This window comes from Mustela nigripes, chromosome 3 (genome assembly GCF_022355385.1).
Source record: "Mustela nigripes isolate SB6536 chromosome 3, MUSNIG.SB6536, whole genome shotgun sequence".
NCBI lineage: Eukaryota > Metazoa > Chordata > Mammalia > Carnivora > Mustelidae > Mustela > Mustela nigripes.
Genome location: NC_081559.1, coordinates 2,445,334 through 2,469,939, shown reverse-complemented (window position 1 = coordinate 2,469,939; position 24,606 = coordinate 2,445,334). Strand labels below are relative to the sequence as shown.

At 44.0% G+C, this 24,606-nt stretch overlaps 1 protein-coding gene and 2 long non-coding RNA genes across 3 annotated transcripts in view; all 3 read left to right on the top strand.

Annotated features, from left to right (window-relative positions):
* Positions 1 to 1,342: 1,342 nt before the first annotated feature.
* Positions 1,343 to 2,312, top strand: LOC132012802 (vacuolar protein sorting-associated protein 29-like). The gene is given in 2 exon segments (XM_059392623.1): positions 1,343 to 1,832; positions 1,835 to 2,312. Coding segments are annotated over 2 exon segments (558 nt in total). The 5' UTR covers positions 1,343 to 1,393; the 3' UTR covers positions 1,954 to 2,312.
* Positions 2,313 to 5,722: 3,410 nt separating this feature from the next.
* LOC132013387 (uncharacterized) overlaps positions 5,723 to 24,606 on the top strand; it is a 59,348-nt gene continuing 40,464 nt past the window's right edge. Inside the window, exons 1-4 of the long non-coding RNA XR_009402997.1 lie at positions 5,723 to 5,803; positions 11,263 to 11,720; positions 11,889 to 12,095; positions 13,114 to 13,224. This is a non-coding gene — a long non-coding RNA (uncharacterized LOC132013387). The remainder of the gene's footprint in view (positions 5,804 to 11,262; positions 11,721 to 11,888; positions 12,096 to 13,113; positions 13,225 to 24,606) is intronic.
* LOC132012801 (uncharacterized) lies at positions 22,092 to 23,392 on the top strand. The gene is made up of 2 exons (XR_009402762.1): positions 22,092 to 22,258; positions 23,150 to 23,392. It is a non-coding gene; the product is annotated as an uncharacterized LOC132012801 (long non-coding RNA).

The following is a 24,606-nucleotide window of genomic DNA, read 5'->3' as shown; positions in this document are numbered from 1 at the left end:
AAACAAGGATTTATTAGTGCTTTTCTAGTGGGGGCTGCAACTTGGTGCAGTTAATTACTTCAGAAGATTGTTCTGGTAGCAGGATGCCGAATGAGTTGGGTTAGGACAGGGAGGACCCCTGAAGCATCTTGAGCAAGGGTTATAGTGAGGACAGGGATACGGTGGAGTTCAGAGAATCGGAAAGGAGAGCTGAGTGAAAGAGCATCTGTATCACTGGAGAGGAACTTGACAGGGAAGCGGAGGGAGAGGGGAATTAAAGATGGGCCTAATATATATATGTATTTTGTTTACATTCTTGAATGTGTTTTTAGAATAATGCCATTTTTGCTTGCTTACCCACTTTTGGGATTTACCAAAACTTTCTGCTCTGCATAGAAATGCTGTGGCTCAAGGATTATGGATGTGAGATGTGGATTCCTAAGATTATCTCATGACTCTGTAGAAGTGAAGTTTTGCTTCACTGTCCTCCAGAGGTCCTCCTGTGACCTCTACGTACAGTTGGTGCCTCTGTGGGTGAGAAGCCAAGGGAGAGGCATGAAGACAAGAGTCCCATATGGGGATGTAATACAGTCAGTACTCTGGGGTCAGCTGACCCTCAGCATGTTGGGTCATCTTGGGCAAGTTGGTAACATCTCTGAGCTGACATTTCTTTTTTCCCCCTCCACATTTGCATTTGAATTCCATTATTTAACGTACAGTGCAATAATTGTTTCAGGTGTAGAATTTAGTGATTCGTCACTTACGTGTAACACCCAGTGCCCACCACACCAAGTGCCTCCTTCATCCCCGTCACCCATCTAGCCCATCCCGTGGCCGGCTCCCCCAGCATTTCTTTACTTATAAAGTAGAGGTAATAGCGTCGACGTACTCCGTTGTCAGAGTATTTTGAGAAATTAATAAAATATTTAGAAAGAGCCCAGTTTTGTGTACTAGCTTCCACCAGGACTGATTTTGCTCGCCCATCATGACTGGGGAGGTGCTACTGGCATCTGATGGATAGAGGCCAGGCATGTGCTAAACATCCTGCAACGCACAGAACAACTCCTCACAACGAAGAATTCCCTGGCCCGAAGTGTCAGTCATGCTAAGATCGAGATTCCCTGGCGTAACGCCTGGCTTAGAGTAGGCACTCAAAAATATGAGGCACTCAAAAAAATGGGTTAAAGCCTCTGTCTTCAGCTCAGGTCATGATCTCAGGGTCCTGGGATCGAGCCCCACATTGGGCTGTCTGCTCAGCGGGGATCCTGCTTCCCCCTCTCTCTCTGCCTGCCTCTCTGCCTGCTTGTGATCTCTGTCTGTCAAATGAATAAATAAAATCTTTAAAAAACAAAAACAAGAGCCCGAGGAAGAAGGCGGCGGCGGCGCTGGTAACTGAGCGGAGCCCAGTGACAGGATGGCTGGGCACAGATTGGTGTTGGTATTAGGAGACCTGCACATCCCACACCGGTGCAACAGTTTGCCGGCTAAATTCAAAAAACTGCTGGTGCCAGGAAAGATTCAGCACATTCTCTGTACTGGAAACCTTTGCACCAAAGAGAGTTATGACTATCTCAAGACGCTGGCCGGTGATGTTCATATTGTGAGAGGAGACTTCGATGAGAATCTGAATTATCCAGAACAGAAAGTTGTGACTGTTGGGCAGTTCAAAATTGGTTTGATCCATGGGCATCAAGTTATTCCTTGGGGAGATATGGCCAGCTTAGCCCTGCTGCAGAGGCAGTTTGATGTGGACATTCTTATCTCGGGACACACACACAAATTTGAAGCATTTGAGCATGAGAATAAATTCTACATTAACCCAGGTTCTGCCACTGGAGCATATAATGCCTTGGAAACAACATTATTCCTTCATTTGTGTTGATGGACATCCAGGCTTCTACAGTTGTCACTTATGTGTATCAGCTAATTGGAGATGATGTGAAAGTAGAACGAATTGAATACAAAAAATCTTAAAAGCCAGGCCTGTCTTGCTGGGTTTTTCTTTTTTCATTCCCCTGTTCAAATCAAGTAATTAAACATGAGCCACAAAATTGTATCACTTTTATAATATTTTGCAGTAAAATATATCATCTTGTTAATACAATGTTCTAAGCTTCTTGTAAACTATAAGAATATATTCTGTTTCCATATTTGATTTCTATGAAAAAATGTCCATCATACAGTAAATGGTCATGCGTTAAGAAAAATTTATCCTTGTAAATATCTTCAAAGTTGATTATCTGGAACTTTATTACAAAAGTAGTGCATGAGGAAAATGAATCTAGATTTTCTTGTATACGTTTTTCTCTCCAGTAATAAACAGTTACCTTTCATTTATAAAAGACAAAACAAACAAACAAAAAAAACAAAAGCAAAAACAAAAATAGCTACAATTCTTAAAGTGCTTGATCTGTAAAAGATAATGCTGAGTGTGTAGCATTTATTTTCTACGTCATTCCTTCCAAAGTCCTGTGGGAGGCAGCTACATTCCTTGAGCCCACTTTTCAGGGAAAGAGACCAGGAGTCGGAAAAGTTGGGTGACTGACCTGACGGCAAAAAAGCCCGTGTGCGGACTCAGGCAGCCTGGGTCTGGAGATCTGGATTGAACCACCTGTATCGTCAACCCAATATGTGATAGATATTGCTGCTGTTATTACTATTGTGCAAAGGCAAATATAAATTTCTGAGCCCATCAATTCAACAAATTGAGTGCCTCTGCGCCAGGTCTGTGCTAAGTTCACAGACAGGCAAATATCAACTTATTAGAGCGATGGGCAAGGCTAGCTTCCATTAACTGGTGAGCTAGGCCTCTTGTATCTTTCCCTTTTTGAAGACGGACAAACCAAACCAAAGACTTATGATAATGACTCGTTGCAGTTTATAACAATTAGAGATTTCTAAATGGGAGCCACAGTGGTGATCAAGGTATTGAATGGACAAGTTGTTAGTCTCTGTCGTCTCCTGCACTCTTGCCCAAGTTCTGCTATTTTGCAAAGAAGAGGAAATACCTGCCCCCACTGACTTCCACTCCAGGTTGCAGTGTCCGTGGCGTATGGAACTGGAAGAATTGGGAGACTTCATGCTCTAAGCAGGGCCGCACTCTGACATGATTAGGCCAGTCTTAGATGACTGGGAAAATAAAGTCTTTGGTTTGTACGTCCCTATATGTGGAATTAATAAATGAAGCTTTAAGATTTTTCTATTTTCAGGGTCTCTAAATCCGGCTTGCTTTGCTTATCTGTTAGAAACCTTCAGTTTGATTCTTTACATTCATAATATCTAGAATAGGTATCCACCTATATGCACTGTATGTTTTATGTGTGAAAGGTTTTCACGTGAGTGATTGAAAGATTCATCTTGGAGCACGTGATACTCAGGAGTGGTACAGCCGCTACCGTGGAAGAACACGGCAGAGTAACAAGCCCTGAAAAGACCTGCGCCTCGTGGAGAGACGGGATGTAAGCACGTGTAGGTCTGCGGGCAGTAGCACCACCACTGCGGGACACGAAATAAGATAAAGGCGGCTGGCCGCGGACACGTGGAAGGAATACAGAAGGACAAAGGATGTTTTCATAAGACCCAGTTACAGGAAGTGCGGCCTCACGGTGGGATGGAGAACTTACGAACTCTTTGGTAGCCTCAGGCCGGGGCATGGGCAGCGGTTAGGGCTCGGCCTGTGGTGTCAGATAGACTCGGACCAAACCCTGGCTTAGAGCTTAGTAGATGTGCCATTTTCGGGCAAGGGATTTCCAGCCTCAACTTTCTGTTTTCTCATTTTTAAAATGGGGAAAATCATAGTAGCTCCTTCACTGGGTTGTTAGAAAGAGGAAATGACTTTCATACCTAAGTGCTTAAAATCTGGGCAGTCTGACTCCGACCTTCAGCTGCAAACACACAAACTACAGCTAGGGTCGTCATTAGTGTTGTTGTGACTGTCGTTCTCACGATGTCGTGTGAGACAGAGGGATTAGGGAACCTCCAAACGTGAGAGACAGTCCGAGGTCGTTACAGAAACCTAGGCATAAATGATCCGGATCTATATTAAGGTAGCGGCTTTAGAGGGCAGACATAGAAGGGAATAGACCACATCTGAAAGATGCCGCGTCCTGCAAATCCAGAAGGGAGTGTGGTGTGAAGTGCGGGTGCGGACCGACACACGAGAGAACAGGACTGCGACCCCTGGTGCTCCGAACTTGGGTGACGCCACTGAACGTCACACTCAAGTTTCCTTTTATGACGGGAAAATGATCAGCTCAGTTTTTGAAATGTTAGACTTTGTATGTCAAAGGGAAATCTCAGTGAAGATCACCCCTAGACAATCAACATATAGTCAGTGAGAAGTTGAAGACGGAAGTAGAAATTTGTTCTTGCGCCACATTGCTATTGTGTCACTGGAGGAAGCAGGTAGGGTTGGAATATTGTCCCCCTCATCTTATTACTGACCTATTTCTGGGGTCCGGGTGACTCGTCACCCTTAGGTGTCTTCGTTTAGAATATTTTTATATTTTCTGGTTCTGCTTCCATGTATTTCCTTATTTTAAAACTACTTCGGCCTTGTCTGCTTTACTAAAATATTACAAAGGTTGATGATCTCATGGCGCAGTGGCCCAGTGATTCTCTCCATAGTTTCCGCCCATTTGATCAGCATTAATGCCTTCATTACTGTGTATTAATAGTTCATCGAAATGTTTCTGAGATTGAGTGTGATGATTATTACCACATAATTGTTTCAGCGGCGTTCAGACGGCTGCTGATGGAGTGTGGAGCACGAACACCAGGCCCTTCCCTTTTCCCTGACACTGACCTTTTGCTCAGGTCAGAGTACAACGTTTTATAATTAGCCTTCGAAGCCGAACACCCAGCAGTTGGTAGGAAGCAGCCATATCCATGTAAGAGCCCGAATAACTTTCAGTGTCGTTATAGTAACTTGTAAAAAAGGAAGTTATATTTTCTTGAGGTAAATGGGGGGTATTTCAGGGTTTCTCAACTTCAGCATTATTGATATTTAGGGCTAGATAAATCTTTGCTGTGGGGGCTGTCGTGTGATTTGTGGGATGTTTAACAGCATCCCTGACCTCTGCCCACTAAGTGATGGTAGCAGCTCCATCCCCCAAAATGTGACCAAAAAAACTCCAGATCATGCCAGATGTCCCCACTGAAAACCAGATACTTAAATTCTTCCGTTTAGTGATTCACAATGCTAATTTTGAATGTGTTTTAAATCTTTAATACCATATGAAATAGCACCTGCTACATATGTGTTTTATCACCAAGGGTTCAAGAGATCCTTGCTTCTCAACAGATAATGTGCCCGGTTTGGACTTGGATGCTTCTACAGTGGAAGCCTTACCATTTCCATGTGCAGAACGATACAGAGAGAAAAGGACAACAGAGACTTGTTCTCCTGTGTTCCCTCTGACAGTGTCTTGCTGAATGTTCTTAAGCAAATATTTAAAATCTATTCAACATTCACTCATCTGAGACTCATGAAGTAACTCCTGCGTGCCTCCACTACCGCTGGCCGCTGGCCGCGCGGAGGTGAATGAGACGGTCTCTCTAACCTCTGAGAGCTCTTGGTCAAGCAGAGAAGCCAGATAAGAAAACAGTTACACCATAACATGGTAAATATAGTAGCTGAGGATTACAAAACAGAAAGGGTAATTCTTCTTGAGGAAATCAAGGAAGGCTTTTCAGTGTAAGTCAAACTAGAACAGACTCTTAAGATGAGTAGGAATTTGCCAGACGCAGGAGGAGAACAAGAACTTTGGGCACAGGGAACAGCCTCTGCAGAAGCTCAGAGCCTGGGCTTTCAGGAAACAAGCAGGTCGGTAGGTCTGGCATGGGCGGAGGGGGTGCTGGCGGGAGACAGGCTGGGGAGCAATGCCGAGAGGCTCCAGGCCTGGAATGGCTGTTTGAGGTCTCCGGACACCTGTTTCCTGTTGGCCAAGAGAAGCCTTTGAAGGATTTATAGGCAGAAAAAGTTTTATTCTCTGGCTCAGGATTAGTCTAGCCAATGCTGAGATGTGTGTTTTCCAATTGTGCTTACTTTTTGCTATTTTTTTAAAGATGGTGTTGAATTAAAAAAAAGAATTGAGGGTGGCTCAGTGGGTTAAACGTCTGCCCTCAGCTCAGGTCATGATCTTGGGGTCTTGGGGTGGGGCCCCGTGGGGCTCCCTGCTCAGGGGGGAGTCTGTTTCCCCTCTGCCCTTCCTCCCTCATGCTCCCTCTCTCTTTCCAATAAATAAATAAAATCTTAAATAAAAAAAAAAAGTTAAGTGCCTATAATGAATAAGTTCTTGTGTTACACATGGGGGAAATAGAGCCAAAAAACACAAAAAACAAAAACCCAGGAAGAATGCACTATACCAGGGAAGAAAGCCTGGTATTCACAGACATTTGTACATAGCAAGGAGGGGTTATTAACTGCGGGAGAGAGTCCGGGAGTGTGGGAAGGCATCACAGGACTTTGAGGACTGTGGACCAAGGCTCGGTGACCTCACCTTGAGAGTCTGCTCACTCTAGGAACAGAAAATGTACCCTTGGTGTATTGGTTCTCATAAAACCACTATTGCTTTAATTTAAAAATGTAAATGGATACATTGAAAAGGCCCATTCAGACTTTTCCTCAAATGTGGATTTTTCTCTAAGGGTTTCCCTGGAAATCCCCTTTTTAATTTCATTTTTTATATTTCTTTTATCACCATCTAACAGACTACATTGCATATTTTATTAATTTTGTTGCTTATTTTCTCCCGGAATAATGTGAGCTCCATGTGGCAGAAATTTACATCTATCTTGTTCCCTGCTGTATCTTCAGTGCCTAGCAGAGGCCTGGTATAGGAGATTTCAGTAAGTGTTGAATAAATGAACATGATTTTTGTAATTACTTATGTTAGACTGCCTAGAATTCAGTTAATTCTTATCGTCACCTACTAATGTACTATAACTATACATAGATATAATTGTATAGAATGGATTTCTATATTTAAAAAATTGTTTAATACTCTCTTGAAAATGGCTTTATTTCCTTCAGTTTTATTCCATATTTTCCAAAGAAAGTGAATTATATCTTTTCTTTCTGTCTTGATTTATACTAAATTCAGAATTCATAGCTACTTTCATAATGGCTTAATGATGTAGTACAATTTTTTTTGCAATTTTTAAAAAAAATTTATTTATTTGACAGACAGGGATCACAAGCAGGCAGAGAGGCAGGCAGACAGAGAGGAGGAAGCAGGCTCCCCACCGAGCAGAGTCCCTGATGGCGGGGCTCGATCCCTAAGATCATGACCCAAGCCGAAGGCAGAGGCTTTAACCCTCTGAGCCACCCAGGTGCCCCGAGGTAGTGCAGTTTTTAAATTGAGGCTGTTGAAACCCATTTTAGAAATTTTAAGACCAGTAAATTGCTTTGAAGTATATATTTTCAGTATCTATAAATATTCAATCCCAATAACAAGGGTTGGCTTTCAATAAGTCAAAATGTCTTGGATCACTTTGAAAACATATCTAGGGCTAATGTACTATTATTTTAACTCCGTGGAACTCCTGAGTGTGTTTCTTTTTCCTCCTTTACTCCTTCTTCAGTCTTTCGTTCCCACGTCTGTCTGTCTTTGCTGCGTTGCAGTGGAATAGACTGAAATCAGTAATTTGAGCGGCAGAAATGTATTCTGTCCATACAGGAGGATGAATGAAAGCCAAATTAACTTTAGCGTTTGTTGTTTCAAATCGAGAGATTCTATTTGATTGGTATAGTGGGCGAAGAAGTTGACCTTGGTTCAGGCAACTGTGGTCAGGAAAGGGACATGATGTGCTGCCCAAGATTCGTCTTTTCAGTGGGGCTATGGTGGTAGCAGGTGGGTGTGTGTTTGGGAGAGAATGGGCAGGGGTCAGCTATACAGACACCCCTGAAATACCTAAATATTAACCGCTCAGCCTGAGTACAGAAGGACCATTTTTTCCCTAAAAGGATTGAGAACATTAAAAAAAATCATTAAGATGAACAGGCACAGTTTTTCTTTTTGTTGCGGAGTTGGTGGTCTGTCCGTCCAATATTTTCCCTATTCTAGTATTTATATTCAGCCTATGTGGCGTACTCTGATTCAAGAAGACTAAATTTCAAGATTTGTTTTCTTTCTCCTCCCCTCCCCTGCCCACTCCCCCCTCCCCCTTCCTCCCCCTCCTTCCCCCTCCCCCCTCCCCCCTTCTCTCTTCGTCTCTCTCTTCCCTCCTCCTCCTCCTCCTTCCTGCCTTCTTGGCTGAGATCCCTCCTGAGGAAAAAGAAAGGAGTATTTTGTTTTGTTTGATATCTAAGAAAAACTCCCAATTCAAACCAAGTATTTGCTTTTGTGCTTTCCTCTTGAAGTTCAAAAATTGGTCGAAATTCTACATCATAAGGAGCATCAGGTAGCTCTCTGTTGTCTCAGAATAAGACTGTGTTTTGAAGTGCTGTTTGACTCCGTTTATTTTCACTGTTATTTTTGTCTGTTTCCATCTCTTCCTGCCTGCCCCTACCCCTTGATGTTGTTTAACAACTTGCATTCCATGTTAGCATTTTGATTCCTTTTCAAGTTAAAACAAAATAAATAAACAAGAGGAATGATTCTCTGGAATGAAAATTGAGCTTCCCCAGCTAACGAGGAGATAGATTCAAATGACCACAAGTTTGTTTTCATAGTTCTCCGTATTTCTTTTGGAGACAAATGCTGACCTATTGCCCAACCAGAGGCATTTCTTGGCCCATGTGGAAGACAACTTTTAATCCAGCCTGCTAAGTTCCTGTGCAGAAAGAAAACATGAGACCGACGCAGCGCTTCCTACCGAGCCGTACACACGTCCTTTGTTTGTGCCACAGATAAATTCTACCTTGTGTTGGGCCGGGTGCAGGGAACATAATTGTGAACAAGATAGGCCACTGTTTTTGCTTCAAGTAGCATGTGATGTAGTTAGGGAGGCAGAGAGGTGAGCAGATAATTATCTTCTGAAGTGATAAATGCTGTAACGTGGGAAGCACAGTTTGCTATGGGAACATTTGAGAAGCAACAAAACAGATGGCCCGTGGGACAGACACAGAAAAGTCAGGGAAACCTTCGGGAAGCCTTAAGATGAGACTAGAAGCAGTACAAATCAGCTAGGCAAAGGAGGAAAGAACGGGTTTCACAGGAAGGGAGAAGAGAAGTATTTGCTCGTGATCACCACAGACAGTGCAGTTTCTCTGCTTCTCGGGTATTTCCTGGTGATCCGCCCTCACGTTGCTCTCCTGCTGCCCGGAGCAGGAAAGTCGGATGAACAACAAGGACTTCTTCACCAGAGTGGACATGTGAGAATTGGCCAGTCCCACTTTGGGCAAGTAACATCTTCAACATTTTAGTCACTAGAAGTTCCTTTCAGAGCTACAGTTTGCTTTTGAAGAACCCTCAAGCCCTCATCGTGAATGCCTCTATCAAGGCCCATGGCGCCTTCGCTAAAACTCTTAGAGCACATGAAAACCTCCTCAGGCATGTTCATAGTCTCAGAGTTTTCTCCCTCTGATTAAATAAATACTTTCTGCCTCCTATAACAAAGTTGCGTTTTAGTTCATTTAGTTGTGTTAAAGTCTGGTGTTTAAAACCATCTGAATTTTTAACATTGTCAAAAAGATCATGTTTGGCAGCATTGATACAAAAAAACGTAAAGTACTTACAAGGCAAAAATACTGCAGAAACAAAAGTTGACTACAAATGACACAGGGAAAAGTACTTGAAACATAGAAGAGGCAGAGCGTGGAATATTCCTCGCCATCAAAAACAGTGAAATCTTCCCGTTCACAGCAATGCGGATGGAACTAGAAGACATTATACTAAGTGAGATGGGTCAGTCCGAGAAAGACAAATCCCGTGTGATTTCACTCATACGTGGAGTTTAAGAAACAAAACAGGTGAACATAGGGGAAGGGAAAGGAAGATAAAAGAAGACGAAAACAGAGGGAGGCAAACCATAAGAGACTCTTATCTATAGGAGACATATTGAGGGCTGCTGGAGGGGAGGTGGGTTAGGATGGGGTAATCGGGTGTTGATGATGGACATTCGGGAGGCACTTGAAGTAATGAGCACCGGGTGTGCATGCAACGGACGAGTCACTAAGTTCTACCTCTGAAACAAAAAATACACTAGAAGTTAATTAAGTTGAATCACCATAAAAAATTTTTAAAGAAGAAAAAGAAGCTAAAAGTAATGAACAAGAAATTAATTTAAAAGTACAAATGGCTAATAAACTTGTGGGATCTATAATTTAAAACACCGACGTACATCTTTTTTTTTTTTTCCCCACAAGTTTTTACATTAAAACACCAGTCTCCAAAAATGTGTAGAGCAGAGTACCTCCACTCCAAGCTACCAATCCACTGATGCATTTTGATTGGCCTTGTTTTAGCGGTATTATTCGGTAGGGAACAGGGCTTGGGATTCTCTCATTCTGCGGGCCCCATTCTCATTGTGTTCTGTACCAGTATCTCCTCAGAGCACAACTCTATAAACAAAGTGCCCAGTGACCCTTGGGAACCCTGGGCAACACTGGGAGCCTGAGGAGTGAGCCTAGAGTATTTGAAACATTATTTTAAAGAGCAATAGGTCCTTCACTATTCAGCTAATGGGTTTTGCCCTCCTTCTTTTTCATATGGGCTGGTCCTGGAAGGGAGAAACCTGGTGCTTTAGAAGCAGAGTAAGATGGGGGGGGGGTCCCTTCTTACCAGCCCCCCGTGTCTTTCAGTCCTGTCTGGACACTTCATCTGCTGTGTATCTTTAGAGATAAGGAAAAGTCTGGGAAGCAGGGTCTTTGGATTTGTCCTCAGAATGTCATTCAGCCCTTGGCAAGGTGTTCTTGGTCTGTGGATTCATGGCGAAGGTCCCCAGACTGATGGTCACGTCTGAGCTTCTCTAGTACTGGATTTGTTTCTCTGAATGTTATGAGAGGCAAGCCAAATGAGGGATGTGCACTCTTATTTGCTATATTAAGAGTTGGAATTAATCCTGACCGCCTGTGGGTGGTGCTGCGCCTACAAGACGGGCATTCTCTGTAAAAGAGGAAGTTTGCTGTTCTAGGCCCGTGAATCGGGTGCTTGGGTAAGGTGATGAGACTGGGAAAAAGACGTGATGAAGCCGTTCTTCCCAGTCCAGGCCTGCGATTTGGTGGCGGTACATCAGGTGCCTCCGAGGGTTCCTTTCACTTTACCTTTCATTGGGCCCCACAAGTCACCTTAGCCTCTTTCTCTGTGGTAGTGTCTCTTTGATGTCTTTTTTTGCGTCCAGACACTCCCCTGTGCAAGTCTGTGGCTTTGACCGGATGACATGGATATGCCTGGATGAGGACCTGCTTGGTATCCTTGACCATGCTGGCTTCAGAGCACTGGATTAGGGGCCAAGGCAATCTGTTGAACCCCTGTGCTTGGGGAGAGAAGTGTCGGATTCACCTGTGCTGTATGAACCATGGACGTCCCTGGAGATCTACCAGGGTCTACCAGGAGCTTGAAAATCACAAGACAGTACCTCAGCCCCGATCATCAGACTGTGTGCACATCCTGCCTGATATCAAGCGTGGCCTGAAGGAGCACATTCAGGTTGCGTCCCCCAGATCGGGGAAAGAGTGATACCTGCTTGACAGTGTTTCTACAACATTATCTTGTGCTCAGAGAGAGGATACGTGTCCCTTTCCTCCGGGATGGCAAGAGTGTGCTCACCGTGCCTGACGAGCCTCCAGAACCCAGAAGGTGGGACTGGATCAGGGTGTGTGTCGGGGGGAGGTGCGTGGCTGAGGATAACAGGAACATTCCTATTCCTTCCAAGCAGCTGGATCAGTTCTCCCTTTTCATTGTTTCTTTCTCCGTATTTACCAAAGTCTAAACTGTTTTCTCACTTTTTGCCTCATTTTCCCCCAGGCAGAGAGGCTGAACCGTGATGACTTTGGCCATTGATAGCAGGACAATACCGGAACCCAGGAATGCGTCGTCATCGTATCAGGCACCTTGAAGACTTGGAAAGGGGCTTTCCTTCCCTGGGGTGCCTACTCCAGAGGGAGACCTATTTGTCATGTTGAAAGTTTGCTTTCCAGACGTATTTTCACCACAGACATGGCAGATTCTGAGGTGAATTTACCCTAATCTTAGGTTGTACTCTGAGCCAGCCCAGGATCCCACACAGCAATAGAATATTCCCTACCATACAGATGCCCACCTAGTGTGTACATAGCTCTGGGCTCAGTGATACTGGAGACGATGTCTAAAATGCAAAAAGCCACAGTTTTCAGGAAAAATGTTCTGTCCCTCACCTACTTCAGAGCTGGGCTCTCTTGGTGTGTGGATGGGGAAGTAGAGATGAGGTCGGGAGAGCCCAGGCCAGGACTGAGCTTTCTGCGTCAAGCTTGGAATCCATTTCACACTTCGGTGGTGGGAAGTGACCTGAGTGTTGCGTGGCAGCACACACATTGCTTTTCCAGGTCTTCTTTTGCTTCCCAGCCTGTTCTCCCTCTTTGTCTTCTTCCTGACAAGAAAGAGGAAGGGGGACAATAGATTCGGCTTTACTACTCTCATTCTGCTTTGAGTACACGGAATCCTGCAGTCGGGGGACCAGCACCGCTGTACGTACACACCCATGCACCTGCACACCTCTCACAGCTCGCCTCACCTTCTGTGGGGCGAGAGAGGAAGGGAAATCCGTTGACCTATGAAGAAAAGGCCATTGGGAAATAGTCACCTTTCCTTTGACCCAGGAGGGCGAACAAGCCCCAGCAGCTTGTCTGCTGCCTCCGCCTCTGTCTGCAGCCCTCCACGCTGCAGGGTGAGCAAAGCCAAAGCAAACTTCCTTCCCGCCTCTGGTCACCTCTGAGAAGCCACAGCACGCCCTCCTTCCTGCCTCCAAGCCCAGACTTTGGAGATTCCCTAGACAATACTCCAAACATAGCCCAACAGAAGGGAGCTCTTTGGTATTAGAATAGCAGATATGTTTGGAAAGAATAACACCTTTGGCTGTGAGAAACAGAACAGAGACTGTCCTTTTCAGAGGACATTCCTTTCATGTGGACTGATTCATTTTCTCTAATTGTACAGAAACAGTTCTTTACTTTTTTTTAAAAGCAGTTCTTTAATAAAAAATTTTCCTTCTCAGAAAAGATGGAAGACTATCTTGCTGGCTTGATGGACTGCATCCTTCAAGACAAGCCTAGGACAGTGGAGAGGGTAGCCTGAGGAACATGGTCTCCTTCCCCCATGCCGGCAGGTAATGACTGGGGACATGGGGGCTATGGAATAGAGATGATCCAGGCAGAGTGGCTGATGGATGATTCTGACAATTTTGTGGTGGTGCCTAGAGATACAAAACTCAAATACAGGTATCCTACTGGGTCATGTTCTGGATGAAAGAAAATAGCTTCATGGACATTGTTTTACAAGTTGACGTTGTAATAGAGATAATAGATAAAATGCTGAGGCAATGTTAAATTTACTGTAGTTTATGTATGCCATGTGTATGTAAGATGGTATCTTCTTTTAAACAAATAGAAACTGTAGTATTTATAGGTAAAGGGCTTTGGTATATGTGGCTTGCCCTTTAATGTTGAAAAAAAAAAATCCTTCTCTATCTACCTGTCTGTACATAGACTGTAAGTGAGCACGGGAGTCCAAGGGACCAATGGTTCAAAGAGAGCAGACCTGGTCATGGGTGTCGTCATGCAGCTCTTCGTTGGGTTTTCTATTATTGCCAAGTTAAAACAACACGTTGACTCTGCCTTCCTCTCATCAAGAGGCACACATCATCTTTTAATTATTTTAATATTTTATTGTGAAAAATTTTAAACATGCAATCAGAGAAAAATGTAATGAATTCTTATGGCCCACCTTCTACCTTAAAATTATTGGCATTTGTGACCATACCTGTAAACCTTTAAAAGAACATAGAGACGCAGTCCAGTTGACTTCATGTCCTCCATCCCTTGGAGGCAGGGCTAAGCCTCGCCCGGACCAAGCTCTCTGACCCTCTTGGGCTCTCCCCGTCCTGCATCACTTGAGGAATATACTTTCCGCAGCAGGTTGCCATAATGCTGTGGCCTTGGACTCATCTTCCAAGGCTCTGGGCATGGGTTTGCCTTGTTTTCTAGTCAGCTCCCAGGTCCCTCTTTAATGAATTTCCTCCACATAACATGCAGGGAAGTCATCTGACGGAAATAATTGCACTGCACGACAGTATAATCCCTTAGTTAACCTGCTACCTGCGAGCATACAAAAGAGAGAGAGAGAGAGAGAGCGCACAAGCAACTGGAAATGTAATTAAAACCTCAGCACCCTATATAAATACATTCTAATGTTGATAAGAAAATGGATCAGTCCTGAAACACATCTAAAACAAGAATTTGGGATTCCAGTTGAATAGCACTGATGGAACACATATTTTATTTTATCTTTTTTCTTTTCTAACATACCACTAAAAATAAACGAGTACTACAAGCTGATAAGAGTGGAAGAAGGTAAAAGATTTCACAAATTTGGGGAGATAGAAATTAGATTGGGGTTTGGTAACTAATTTAATAGGGTGAGAGAGTTAACCTGCTTCAGTGCCTGCCCGGAGGGATTCAAGACACAAATCATGTCATTCCGCAAATCTTAGTGGACTCAGGATTTGCAGGCCCCAGAGAAGGAAAAATGTGGGGTAAAGTGGGAATTGGCGTGGAGGGATTCAAAGAAAGTCTGTGAGATCAGACCCCGCAGTTTGCCGTGAGCAGCCACCTTGCCTCCATCTCCGCCGTCTCATCAGCAGGCCTCTTCCCCCGGGCACGTGTGACCAGCGGAAGTAGGATCTTCAGTGCCCTTAAATCTAATCGGATTAGAGAACCAATTCCAGAAAATCCAGGACAGATCCAGAGAACTCAACTCCTCTTGGACCGTCTCAGGTACTAAGTTCTGTATCACTCAGCTTCGGGCCAGAGAAGCGCAATATGTATGTTTGTGTGTCTCGGTGCGCACACAGACAGACTTCTAGGGAAGCCGACGTGCACAGCCGTTCGGGGCCGAGCGTGTCCAGACTTGGTGGGGCCGCACCGGAAGACCCTGAGCAGGGCCAGAAAGAAGCCGGCTGTCCAGCGGAGGCTGGCCCTAGGCGAGCAGGAGCGTGGCTCGCGCTACGGCCGGTCATTGTCATCGTGGACGTGCTCGCCTGCGCCTCTGCACTAACCGTCCTGGACTGGGCAGCGCCGTGGAAGGCCGGCGGCAGGCGGGCAGGCATATGGACATGGTGGCCGTGACCTGTTGCCTCTGTACCTGGGGTCCCGGCGCTCAGTTCGCAGCTCTCTCCTGTTAGAAAGACGAATTCCGCTCAGAGGCATGAAAGCAGGTGGGAAGGAACATTCCTTCGAGATCCTTAATGAATCAGTGACCCAACTGGTTGTCCAGGGCTAGTCAGGGATGGTGATATTTTTGAAAATGATGACTGCTCTTTGTCACACGCCTGCTGTGCGCCATCTGACTGCTCACGTTTCTCCACGGCTCGTGAGAAGAGGCGCTGCTTGCCTTCGCTCCCCTCTGCCTTCCAGGGGATTTGCACATGCGCTGACCTCGCGGCCCGGCAGTCCTGTCCCAGGTTTGACCCAGGAGGCGTGGGAACAGGTGTTCAGACAGGAAGCCTGCTCGGAAGCCAGATGTGGTGCGCATGACGACACAGTTGGGTTCGCTGAAGGTGAGCTTCGTGTCCCGTGCTACAACTGCCCGGGTAGGTGGCGTCTAGCTTTCTGGGCATCATCCCGCGTGTCAGGGCTCAGGAGACTCGTGCGAATGCCGGTGTTCTGGTACTGGTCGTGCTCCGAGTCACAAACTGTCCTTCACTCTCACTCAGGGGTCTCGGGTCTTTTGCTGGTATCCACGACGAAGTTGATGACCTCGGAGAAGGTAAACATGTGAGAGTCTTCAGAGTTCTAGTGCTATACATACAAGATCAGTAATTACTATAATGCTCTTCTGAGGGAAGAATTAGTTCTTGGATTCAGAAACTGGGATTTAAGGAGGCGAAATGGGCAGAGGTGACCATTTATTAGTGGCAAGAGAAGGTAATAATACTTAAGAGCTTTGTCTGTAGCCTTGGACTGTCTGTGTTAAGTCCTGACTCTATCACCAAATAGCGCCTGTAAGAGGGGACCTGGTTAGGACTGCTACAGGCTCACTTGTCTTGCCCTGAAGGCGTGAGCATAAATGTTCATGAGGAAATAAGACTTCATACATTTAATATGAGCTGAATTATCTATTTAAATGAATAGGCAAATTATCAGGATCTCTGTTGTCATTTGTAGATCTTCTCATAGAAAGACTGCAACTACCTGATTTTTTGAAACTTTGAGCTCTGAAGTTTTGCAATCAAGTGTTTTAACTTTTTACATTGTGCTTCCTTTCTTATTTGTCTCCAAAATTCAAAGGTGCGCTAGTAGTGTTGCAGTGGATTTGTCCTACATACCCCTCTGACCCTCCAGTTAGGGAAAAGTGGTAATGAAACGGGATAGGTTGTTCTTGGATGGGGGATATGCAAGATGATAAAACTGCTTCTGAGGATGTAATGCCAGTGCTTCTGTTGGATTCCTGATGGATGCTTGGGTCTGAGAGGAGTCTTTCTTTTCTAGACTATATTGGACCATATCAAGTAAGAATAAACTTAAGGTCCCTAAAGTCAACAAAACAAAAACTTACATAAGGGAAGATCAAGTCATCAGTTTGAATTTAAGTAATTTGTTTTATTAGATACGAAGATTGAGTGATATAAATGTATGTTTATTCCACATACCTAGTGTATCACCTAGTGTGTAGTAGTAGCTCAGTAATTCTTGTCACATAATTGATGAATGAACATGGATACACAGGGATAGCTTTGGCAAGTGGAAAGTGTGGGCTAGAGACAAGTCGGGTCTCCTGTTCGAACTGTATTTGAACTACATGTTCAAATATGTATGTATTTTACTATGTATCATATATTTATTTTATCTAGCTATCATCTGTCTTTTTATGATATTCAAAATAAAAAGACCAAAATATTGTCTCAAATAGATTTTTCTGGGAGGTGAGATTAGGTAGGCCTTTAACTTGCTACTTTCTGTGCTTATGCTTTTGGTGGGAGTTGAGAGGAAATGCATTTTTAATAAAATTTTTAAAAATTAGAAGGAAAAAAAGTAGAGCCATGCCCTCTCTTCACGAAGCCCCAGTGGAAATGGGTAATGGGCTTGCTAAACACAGTGGGGAGGCAGCTTTCTAGGTCGACGGGGAGAGGGATGCTCCCTCCTCCCCTCTTCCTTCTCCGTTTTCCTTGCTCGCATCCGGCCTTCGGAGAGGCTTCCCGCCAAGGCCGGTTCCCGAAAGGGTTGGTGGGGGGTGCGGAGCAGGGCCATTTAACCGAGAGACAGAAGTGGTGTATTTCTAGCAGTTAACTGAAAGCATTAGCCTTGCTTCTTCCAGCATTTCACAGCTAATAATCTGTATCAGAGCTTTGAGGTGGAAAAATAATTCTGAGAAACTTGGATTCTTCCGAAAAGTACAAGAATTAATTTTTTTTCCTTTATCCACTGTCCTTTCTTTTATTTGCAGGGTTTTTTTTTTTTTAAATCATCTTTGGAGATGACCGTTCAGATTCTAGGAATTTGAAATCTGTGTTAGGTGTGGGTCATTAAGGTCATGAGGAATCCGGCACCAGTTACATTAGTACAACCGACTCTAACGATAGCTCGAGTCAAACCCTAGTATGTTTTTACGAGGGAAACTCATGAGTGTGTACCTGAAAGCTAAGTTGTTCTTAAAACTATCCCATAATTAATATCTTCTTGCCAGAGGAGAAATGCATTTTACTTAATTTAGTTTTCCTTACTTAGTGCCTCTTATTTCAAGTGAAGATTCCCTAGGAAAGGAAGAATGTTCTGTCGAGCATATTTTATTGGATACTGTCATGTACATTATGCCATCGAGGGTGGGTGTTGGCATCCTGTTTTACTAATAGTAAAATGAGGATCAAACCCTGGCTCTGACAGCTTAACCAACCGGCTCAGAGTCAAACCACTGGTGAGAGGCTGGGCTGAAATTGAGGCCCCGTCAGATCTCAAAGCCAGTCTAGCTCTTTCGCCGGAGCTACACCAGAATCTCACATTAGGCAATTTTAGAGGTCAACTAAACAGTAATTGAAAATACTCAGTTTCAGCTTAGCTCAGGATATAGCATTGAAAGTAAAACCTCACATACTGTTTATTCTCAGCTTACCACAGATTTAGAAGAGCAGTTGTGTTTGCTGCCACTAACACCATAATTCCAGCAAATCTTCACCAAGTAACTCAAGGAAAATTTTCTCAGTCAAACATACTCCCTAATTGAATAACTAACAAAAATGAAATTTATATAGAATTATTTAATTATACCATGTGTGACATTTTACACCCTATGAGGGTCTTTAGTGAAATAACTCTTGTAAAGCTTCTTATTATACTAGGGAAAATGTCTGCACATGAAAAAGCAGACCCGAGGGTAGACAGGTTCCCGTGGGACTGACATGTTTCCCCTCAGTTATCTTAGGTGGTTAGAAAAGAGTTTTTGATTACATCATCAGAGCTTAGGGAAGATCTATTTCAGAAATACCTCCAGTTCCCTGTTACTGAACATGCCAAGCTCTTTTCTGCCTTGGACCTTCCCACTGGCAGCTCGCAGCACAGGAACCTGCCTCCCTGGCTTATCGCGCGGTTGCCTTCTCCAGCTCTCGGGTCAGTGGCCGTCTCCCTACGGAGGCTTGGGTTGTTTTGCCCCCAGCCTCCATCCGTCCTTCTTCTCGAGTTCCGCTCTTACCCACTTTCAAGCCTGCGCACTAGGTGGGGCGGCGTGAGCCAGCAAGCCTCTTCCCTGGCCTTGGCCGCCGCCATGGGTTCAAGGGCGGGCCTGGAACCCAGTTAGAACGAAGGAGAGGTAAGAAGACATTCGTTAGGGTTTCCCACAAAGAAAAGCTCCTTTCTACTCACCGAAAGCTTTTGGAAGAGACCTCTCCCCTTCCCTGGATTGTTGGATGGTAGTTATGTTTGTGAACGAGAGTGCGTTTGTGTACGTGTGTTTGTGTGTGGGAGGTGACGGGGGGTGTGGACTGTCTCAGAGAGGAAAGCAGAGATGGGAGATGCGCTGAAGAAAATGTTCCGGAATGACTCTGAGGTAGTAGTCTACACCCTGCAGGAATTTAGACTTAGTCCCAAACAGGTCGGTAAATTCTCTTTTTTAAACCAGTTTTTTGTTGTTCGTTCCCCCTCTGCCACTACTACTTATCACGAACTTTTTTTTTTTTATTAAAGATTTTATTTATTTATTTGATAGAGAGAAATCACAAGTAGACGGAGACGCAGACAGAGAGAGAGACAGGGGGAAGCAGGCTCCCTGCTGAGCAGAGAGCCCGATGCAGGACTCGACCCCAGGACCCCGAGATCATGACCTGAGCCGAAGGCAGCGGCTCAACCCACTGAGCCACCCAGGTGCCCCACATGAACTTTTTTTTTATCTCCTTCATGCTACTTATTATAATCTTTAATTATATTCTTGACTTATTTTCTTATTTTTTGTCTGTCGCAGCTAAAAGACTATAAAGTTTTCAGGGCTAGGAACTTCTGTGTCTAGTTCACTGATTATCACCAGGTTTTAGAACCGTGTCTTAGCATGTGGAAATAGCGTTCATTGGTTGAATGGAGTAGGAGCTTTTCTAGAGATCCAAGAATACATTTTCTCCAGTTTCTTGCTCTCACCCCCTTGCAAAAGCAAGAAAAGAGATAGATTACAATATCACCGCATGTGCACATCAGCACGAATTCTGACAGTCCTTTTCCAAACAGAATGGAATAATTTTCCTGTAGGTCAGCTTTTAACATGAAATGTTATTTTCTCCAGCCGCAGTTGGACCACCAGCAGTTTCATAGCTCGGTGTCTGACAAACAAATTTCTCACCATCTGCTTTTAATTTTGCAAGGGCCTTCCAAAAGGCACTTTTGAAAACACATTGAAGCAGAACTTAAGATAGCTTTAAAAGAAGAGCATAAAGTTTCTTCCAAAAACAGTGACCCAGAGGGTTAGAAATTAATTAATAAATACTTTTTGGCAACAAAAACAGCAAAAACAGAATGACAGAAAGCTTCATCATTCTATGATAGTTGCAGGTAATGACCAGAAAGAAATGAGACATAAACATAGTAAAAAAAAATATTTTAGATACCCTGAAATTTCCTGAAGAAACATCTTAACAAACACTATAGATTTCTAATCCTACCAGTGATATTTGAGCCATTGCTTTGCCTGTGATGTAGAAGTTTACAGCAAAGGATTCTGTTTTCTTTTTCATACTCTAAAACATAAACTATTCACAAATGGGAAAAGATATATTTTTAAAAGATTTTATTTATTTATTTGACAGAGATCACAAGTAGGCAGAGAGGCAGGCAGAGAGAGAGAGGAGGAAGCAGAGCCCGATGTGGGACTCAATTCCAGGACCCCGAGATCATGACCTGAGCCGAAGGCAGAGGCTTTAGCCCACTGAGCCACCCAGGTGCCCCAGAAAAGATATTTTTTTAAAAAATATTCTCACAGAGTGTTTTTCAATTTTGGAGAGACCACATTAATTTTGCCAATTTTTCCAATCAAGATCTCTATCTCTTGATATTTCATTTATTGAGCAGCTACTCTGTGCTAAGCACCTTGTTATACTTACTTTTGGACAAGATGGCAGGATCCCAGCTCTTATAGGTGCTCATAATTTAGTTGGCAGAGTGTACTAAGTGTTCTAACACATATTTTATATTTTAAAATGCACTGATAACAGGAAATTTAAAAGGTGAATTGCTGAAATCTGCCACAATGTATAACTTTTGATGACCCGTCACTGAAGTATGTGTATGAGCGTTTGAGAAATCTAGTTATTATAGAGCCTTGGGACTCTAATAATATAAAGGGATCATAGAGGTCATCTAATCCATTCCCTGTGTCAAATAATAGCAGAAGAAAATAATCCTAGAAAATAAAAATCCAGTCCATTTTTATGTCTTTCTTAATGTGACTTCCTAAAAATGAAGACACATTTGTTTTAGGATAAGGAGGTTGTAATGGTACTTTTAAAACAGATACTCTTGGAATTCTGCTGCTTTGTTCTTGAATTATAAGACTTAAGAGACAAGAAATTGATTTTTAGGAATTTCGAAAACTAAAGAGCTGAGAAAGAAAAATGTTTTCTATTTCCAGAAAGAAACAGAAACCTAAATATTAAACTAAGAGGCAGTAAACTTTGTGTGGTCTGGGACACAAAACAAGGATATTTAACCAACCAAAACATCTTAATAAATGCAATTATTCTACCCTGTAATCCACACAGGCTGTTGGTGTCTTCTTTATTTGGGAAATATGCCCTGTGACTCGTCACCACTGCAGATGTCCATTACGGTTCTTCTTTAGAGAAACCTGATGTAGGGACTCCTCGCGAAGATCCTTGCGCCCCTCTTGTCCCCGGCCGCTGGACACAGACCTCGTCTGCCTGCGATCTCCTCACGCAGGCCTTCCCTTGCCATTTTTGCTTCTTCTGCTTAGTCCTTGCTCCCTACTGACATCCCCTTGTTAAGGAAAATTATCCAGAGCTTGGAAATAAAGCCAAGAGAGCGTATCGTGTCTCCTCCTCCTCATACAGGGCAGTGCTTCACAAGCCCTCGCCCACCAGGGATTCCTCAGTCATCTTGGGAAATGCACCTGCATTTGAGGCTCCAAGGACTTAGCTGATTAATGGCTCAGGCCTGGGACGTTACGTGTTAATTTAGGGGTTTGTTTCCAGTCAAGGTGCGAGTGTTGCTGTGCTCTGAAAGGCAGCCCAGAGGCTATGGTGGTTATGGTTTCATTTTCCTGTAAGACATTCACCAGTTTACTATCTAACTTAGGAATCATATTCTAACATTCTTCCTCAAAATGTTTATAAATACTCAGTTCCTCAAAATGCTCTGTATACCAGTTTTACCATTTTCCTAGCTTTTTCCATTCATTGACAGGTTGAGTAAAACCTTTGATATATATTCAGTTCTTATTTGTACAAGTCAAGTGTTGTTGTTTTTTTTTTTTTTTAAAGATTTTATTCATTTGAGAGAGAGAGAGTGAGAGAGCATAAGAGCAGAGAAGGTCAGAGGGAGAAGCAGAGTCCCCGTGAAGCTGGGAATCCAATGCAGGACTCGATCCCGGGACTCCAGGATCACGACCTGAGCCGAAGGCAGTCGCTTAACCAACTGAGCCACCCAGGTGCCCCTGTACGAGTCAAATTTTAACTTTCTGAAAACTACATATATTTTTTGGAAGCGTCTATTGATTTTTCCAGTGAGGCATGGAATTCAGCCCGGCTCACCCCCTCCTATTTTAGGGGAGAGGCACTATTTGCTTACTGATTAAAATGGAATTAATATGGCCAGCCTCTGGGAAGTTTATGTGGTCTGCCAGCTCCTACTCTCCTCAATACTTACACTGGGTTCAAAGGGAAGGTCTTACATTGAAGGTCAAGTTTAAGAATCTTTGAGGAGCTTGGGCTAGAGAATATTAATGTTTCTAACACATTGTGCGTTAAACTGGTGTCCTTTTGGGGTTACCCAGAGGGCTTTATCACATATCTTGATATCCGTGGCAAAGTGCAAGCAGATTCCTACCAACTATTATATAAAAGACCATTTTGAATGTAACCGGATGGTATGATCATGGACATCTGTCCTCTTTGCCTGGCTGGCATCTCTGTCTTGAAATAGTACCTTGGTTTTACTCAGTTACCCTTGGAGTATTAGTGGGAGTTTGTTTGTTTGTTTGTTTGTTTGTTTCTTTCTTTCTTTTTTTAAAGATTTTATTTATTTATTTGACAGAGATCACAAGTAGACAGAGAGGCAGGCAGAGGGGGGCAGGCTCCCCGCTGAGCAGAGAGCCCGATGTGGGGCTCGATCCCAGGACCCTGAGATCATGACCTGAGCCGAAGGCAGAGGCTTTAACCCACCGAGCCACCCAGACACCCCTAGCGGGAGTTTCAGTGAGAATGTCTCATCATCTCCTGGGTCGGGGATGAGCACTCAACTCCCAACCAAGCCAGCTGATGCTCTGGAATTTGAACCTTAAGTGAGAAACAGTCATCTGAAATAACGACTTGGCTCATTTATCCCAAGGACAGGGGCCTGAAGAGACTGCCAGCTGGTTCCCGATACCTCCGTCTCCAGAGCTGCCTGGATCCTGCCCTTACTGAGACCTGGTTCTCCAGCTTTCTTTCTATTGCGCGAGCTATCCCGTGACTTCCAGTTTATTCCTTTTTTTGCTTCTGTTAGAGAGACTAGATTTCTAGTGTTTGTAAACAGAGAGTGCTGACAGATTTGGGGATTATATGCGTCTCATTAAAATGGAAATATCAAATATTATATTGTTATTTTATTGCCTTTTAGAACTAAAAATAGTAATTGTAATAGTTAGTAAGTAGCATTTACCAAGTGCCTGCTGCTGCCCTAGATTAACCCTAGATTTGGTCCTCATAGTAGCGCCAGGACATGGAGAAATGGAGGGTCAGAGAGGTCAAATAACTTGATGTAGTTTACACACTGGTAAGGCATGGTACCAGGATTTGAACTTTGGCTGTCTGGTGCCACATCCCTTGCTCTTTTTTTCTTTTTTCTTTTTTTAAGATTTTTATTTATGTATTTATTTGACAGAGAGGGAGAGATCACAAGCAGGGGGAGTGGCAGGCAGAGGGAGAAGGAGAAGCAGACTCGCCCGTGAGCAGAGGAGCCCGACCACGATGCTGGACTCAATCCCAGGAACCTGGGATCCTGCCTTGAGCCGAAGGCAGATGCCCAACTGACTGAACCACCCAGCAGCCCCTCACATCTCTTATTGTTAATCACAGCTCTCCTCAGAACTGAAGACACCCCGTAAATTACGGGAGGAGCCACTTTGCAGGTGCCCCCCTGCTGCTGAGGCCTCTTCAGCCCGGTGGCGACTTCGCATTTCGCATCTAACACGGTCCGAGAGCTGGTCTGAACGTTGCGTTTGCTGAAACACTGGCATGAAGAAGAATGTTCTCCGCTTTCCTGCTTTTAAGTGGCTCCACAGTGCGGACCAAAGGAGAGCTTTCCGGCCTCCGGGGTGCCTGTCTGGGTTTCTGGAAGGAATGGCTTCCTCAGCTTTTCCACACTAGCTCTGTGTATGGGATTAACAGGGTCAGCAGCAGCTCTGGACAGGGAATCTGAGTTAATGTTTTCACAGACAGAACTCTAGACGACAACTGTGGAATTCATCTTCAGTTTTCTGCTCCTTCTCCAAATCCGGATTCTCTACTTTCTTTGTATCACTAGTCTTTCCCTATAGGTCTGGTTCCGATTGGGGCCCCATCCAACTGAACTTATTATTGATTGAAGGAATGACCACAGGGGACACCACGCTATGTCAACGTTTCCTCTTCTTACCTGCCTGATATTATTACCTGATCAGGGTGAATCTGTCGGAGCACCAGCATCACTAGAGAACCTTTTACAAACATGCAGATTTCTAGGCCTATGCCAGACCTCTTGGAGGTGGGATCCAAGAATCTGATTTTGATGTCACATTTGGAAACCACCAGCATGAAGGGAAGCCT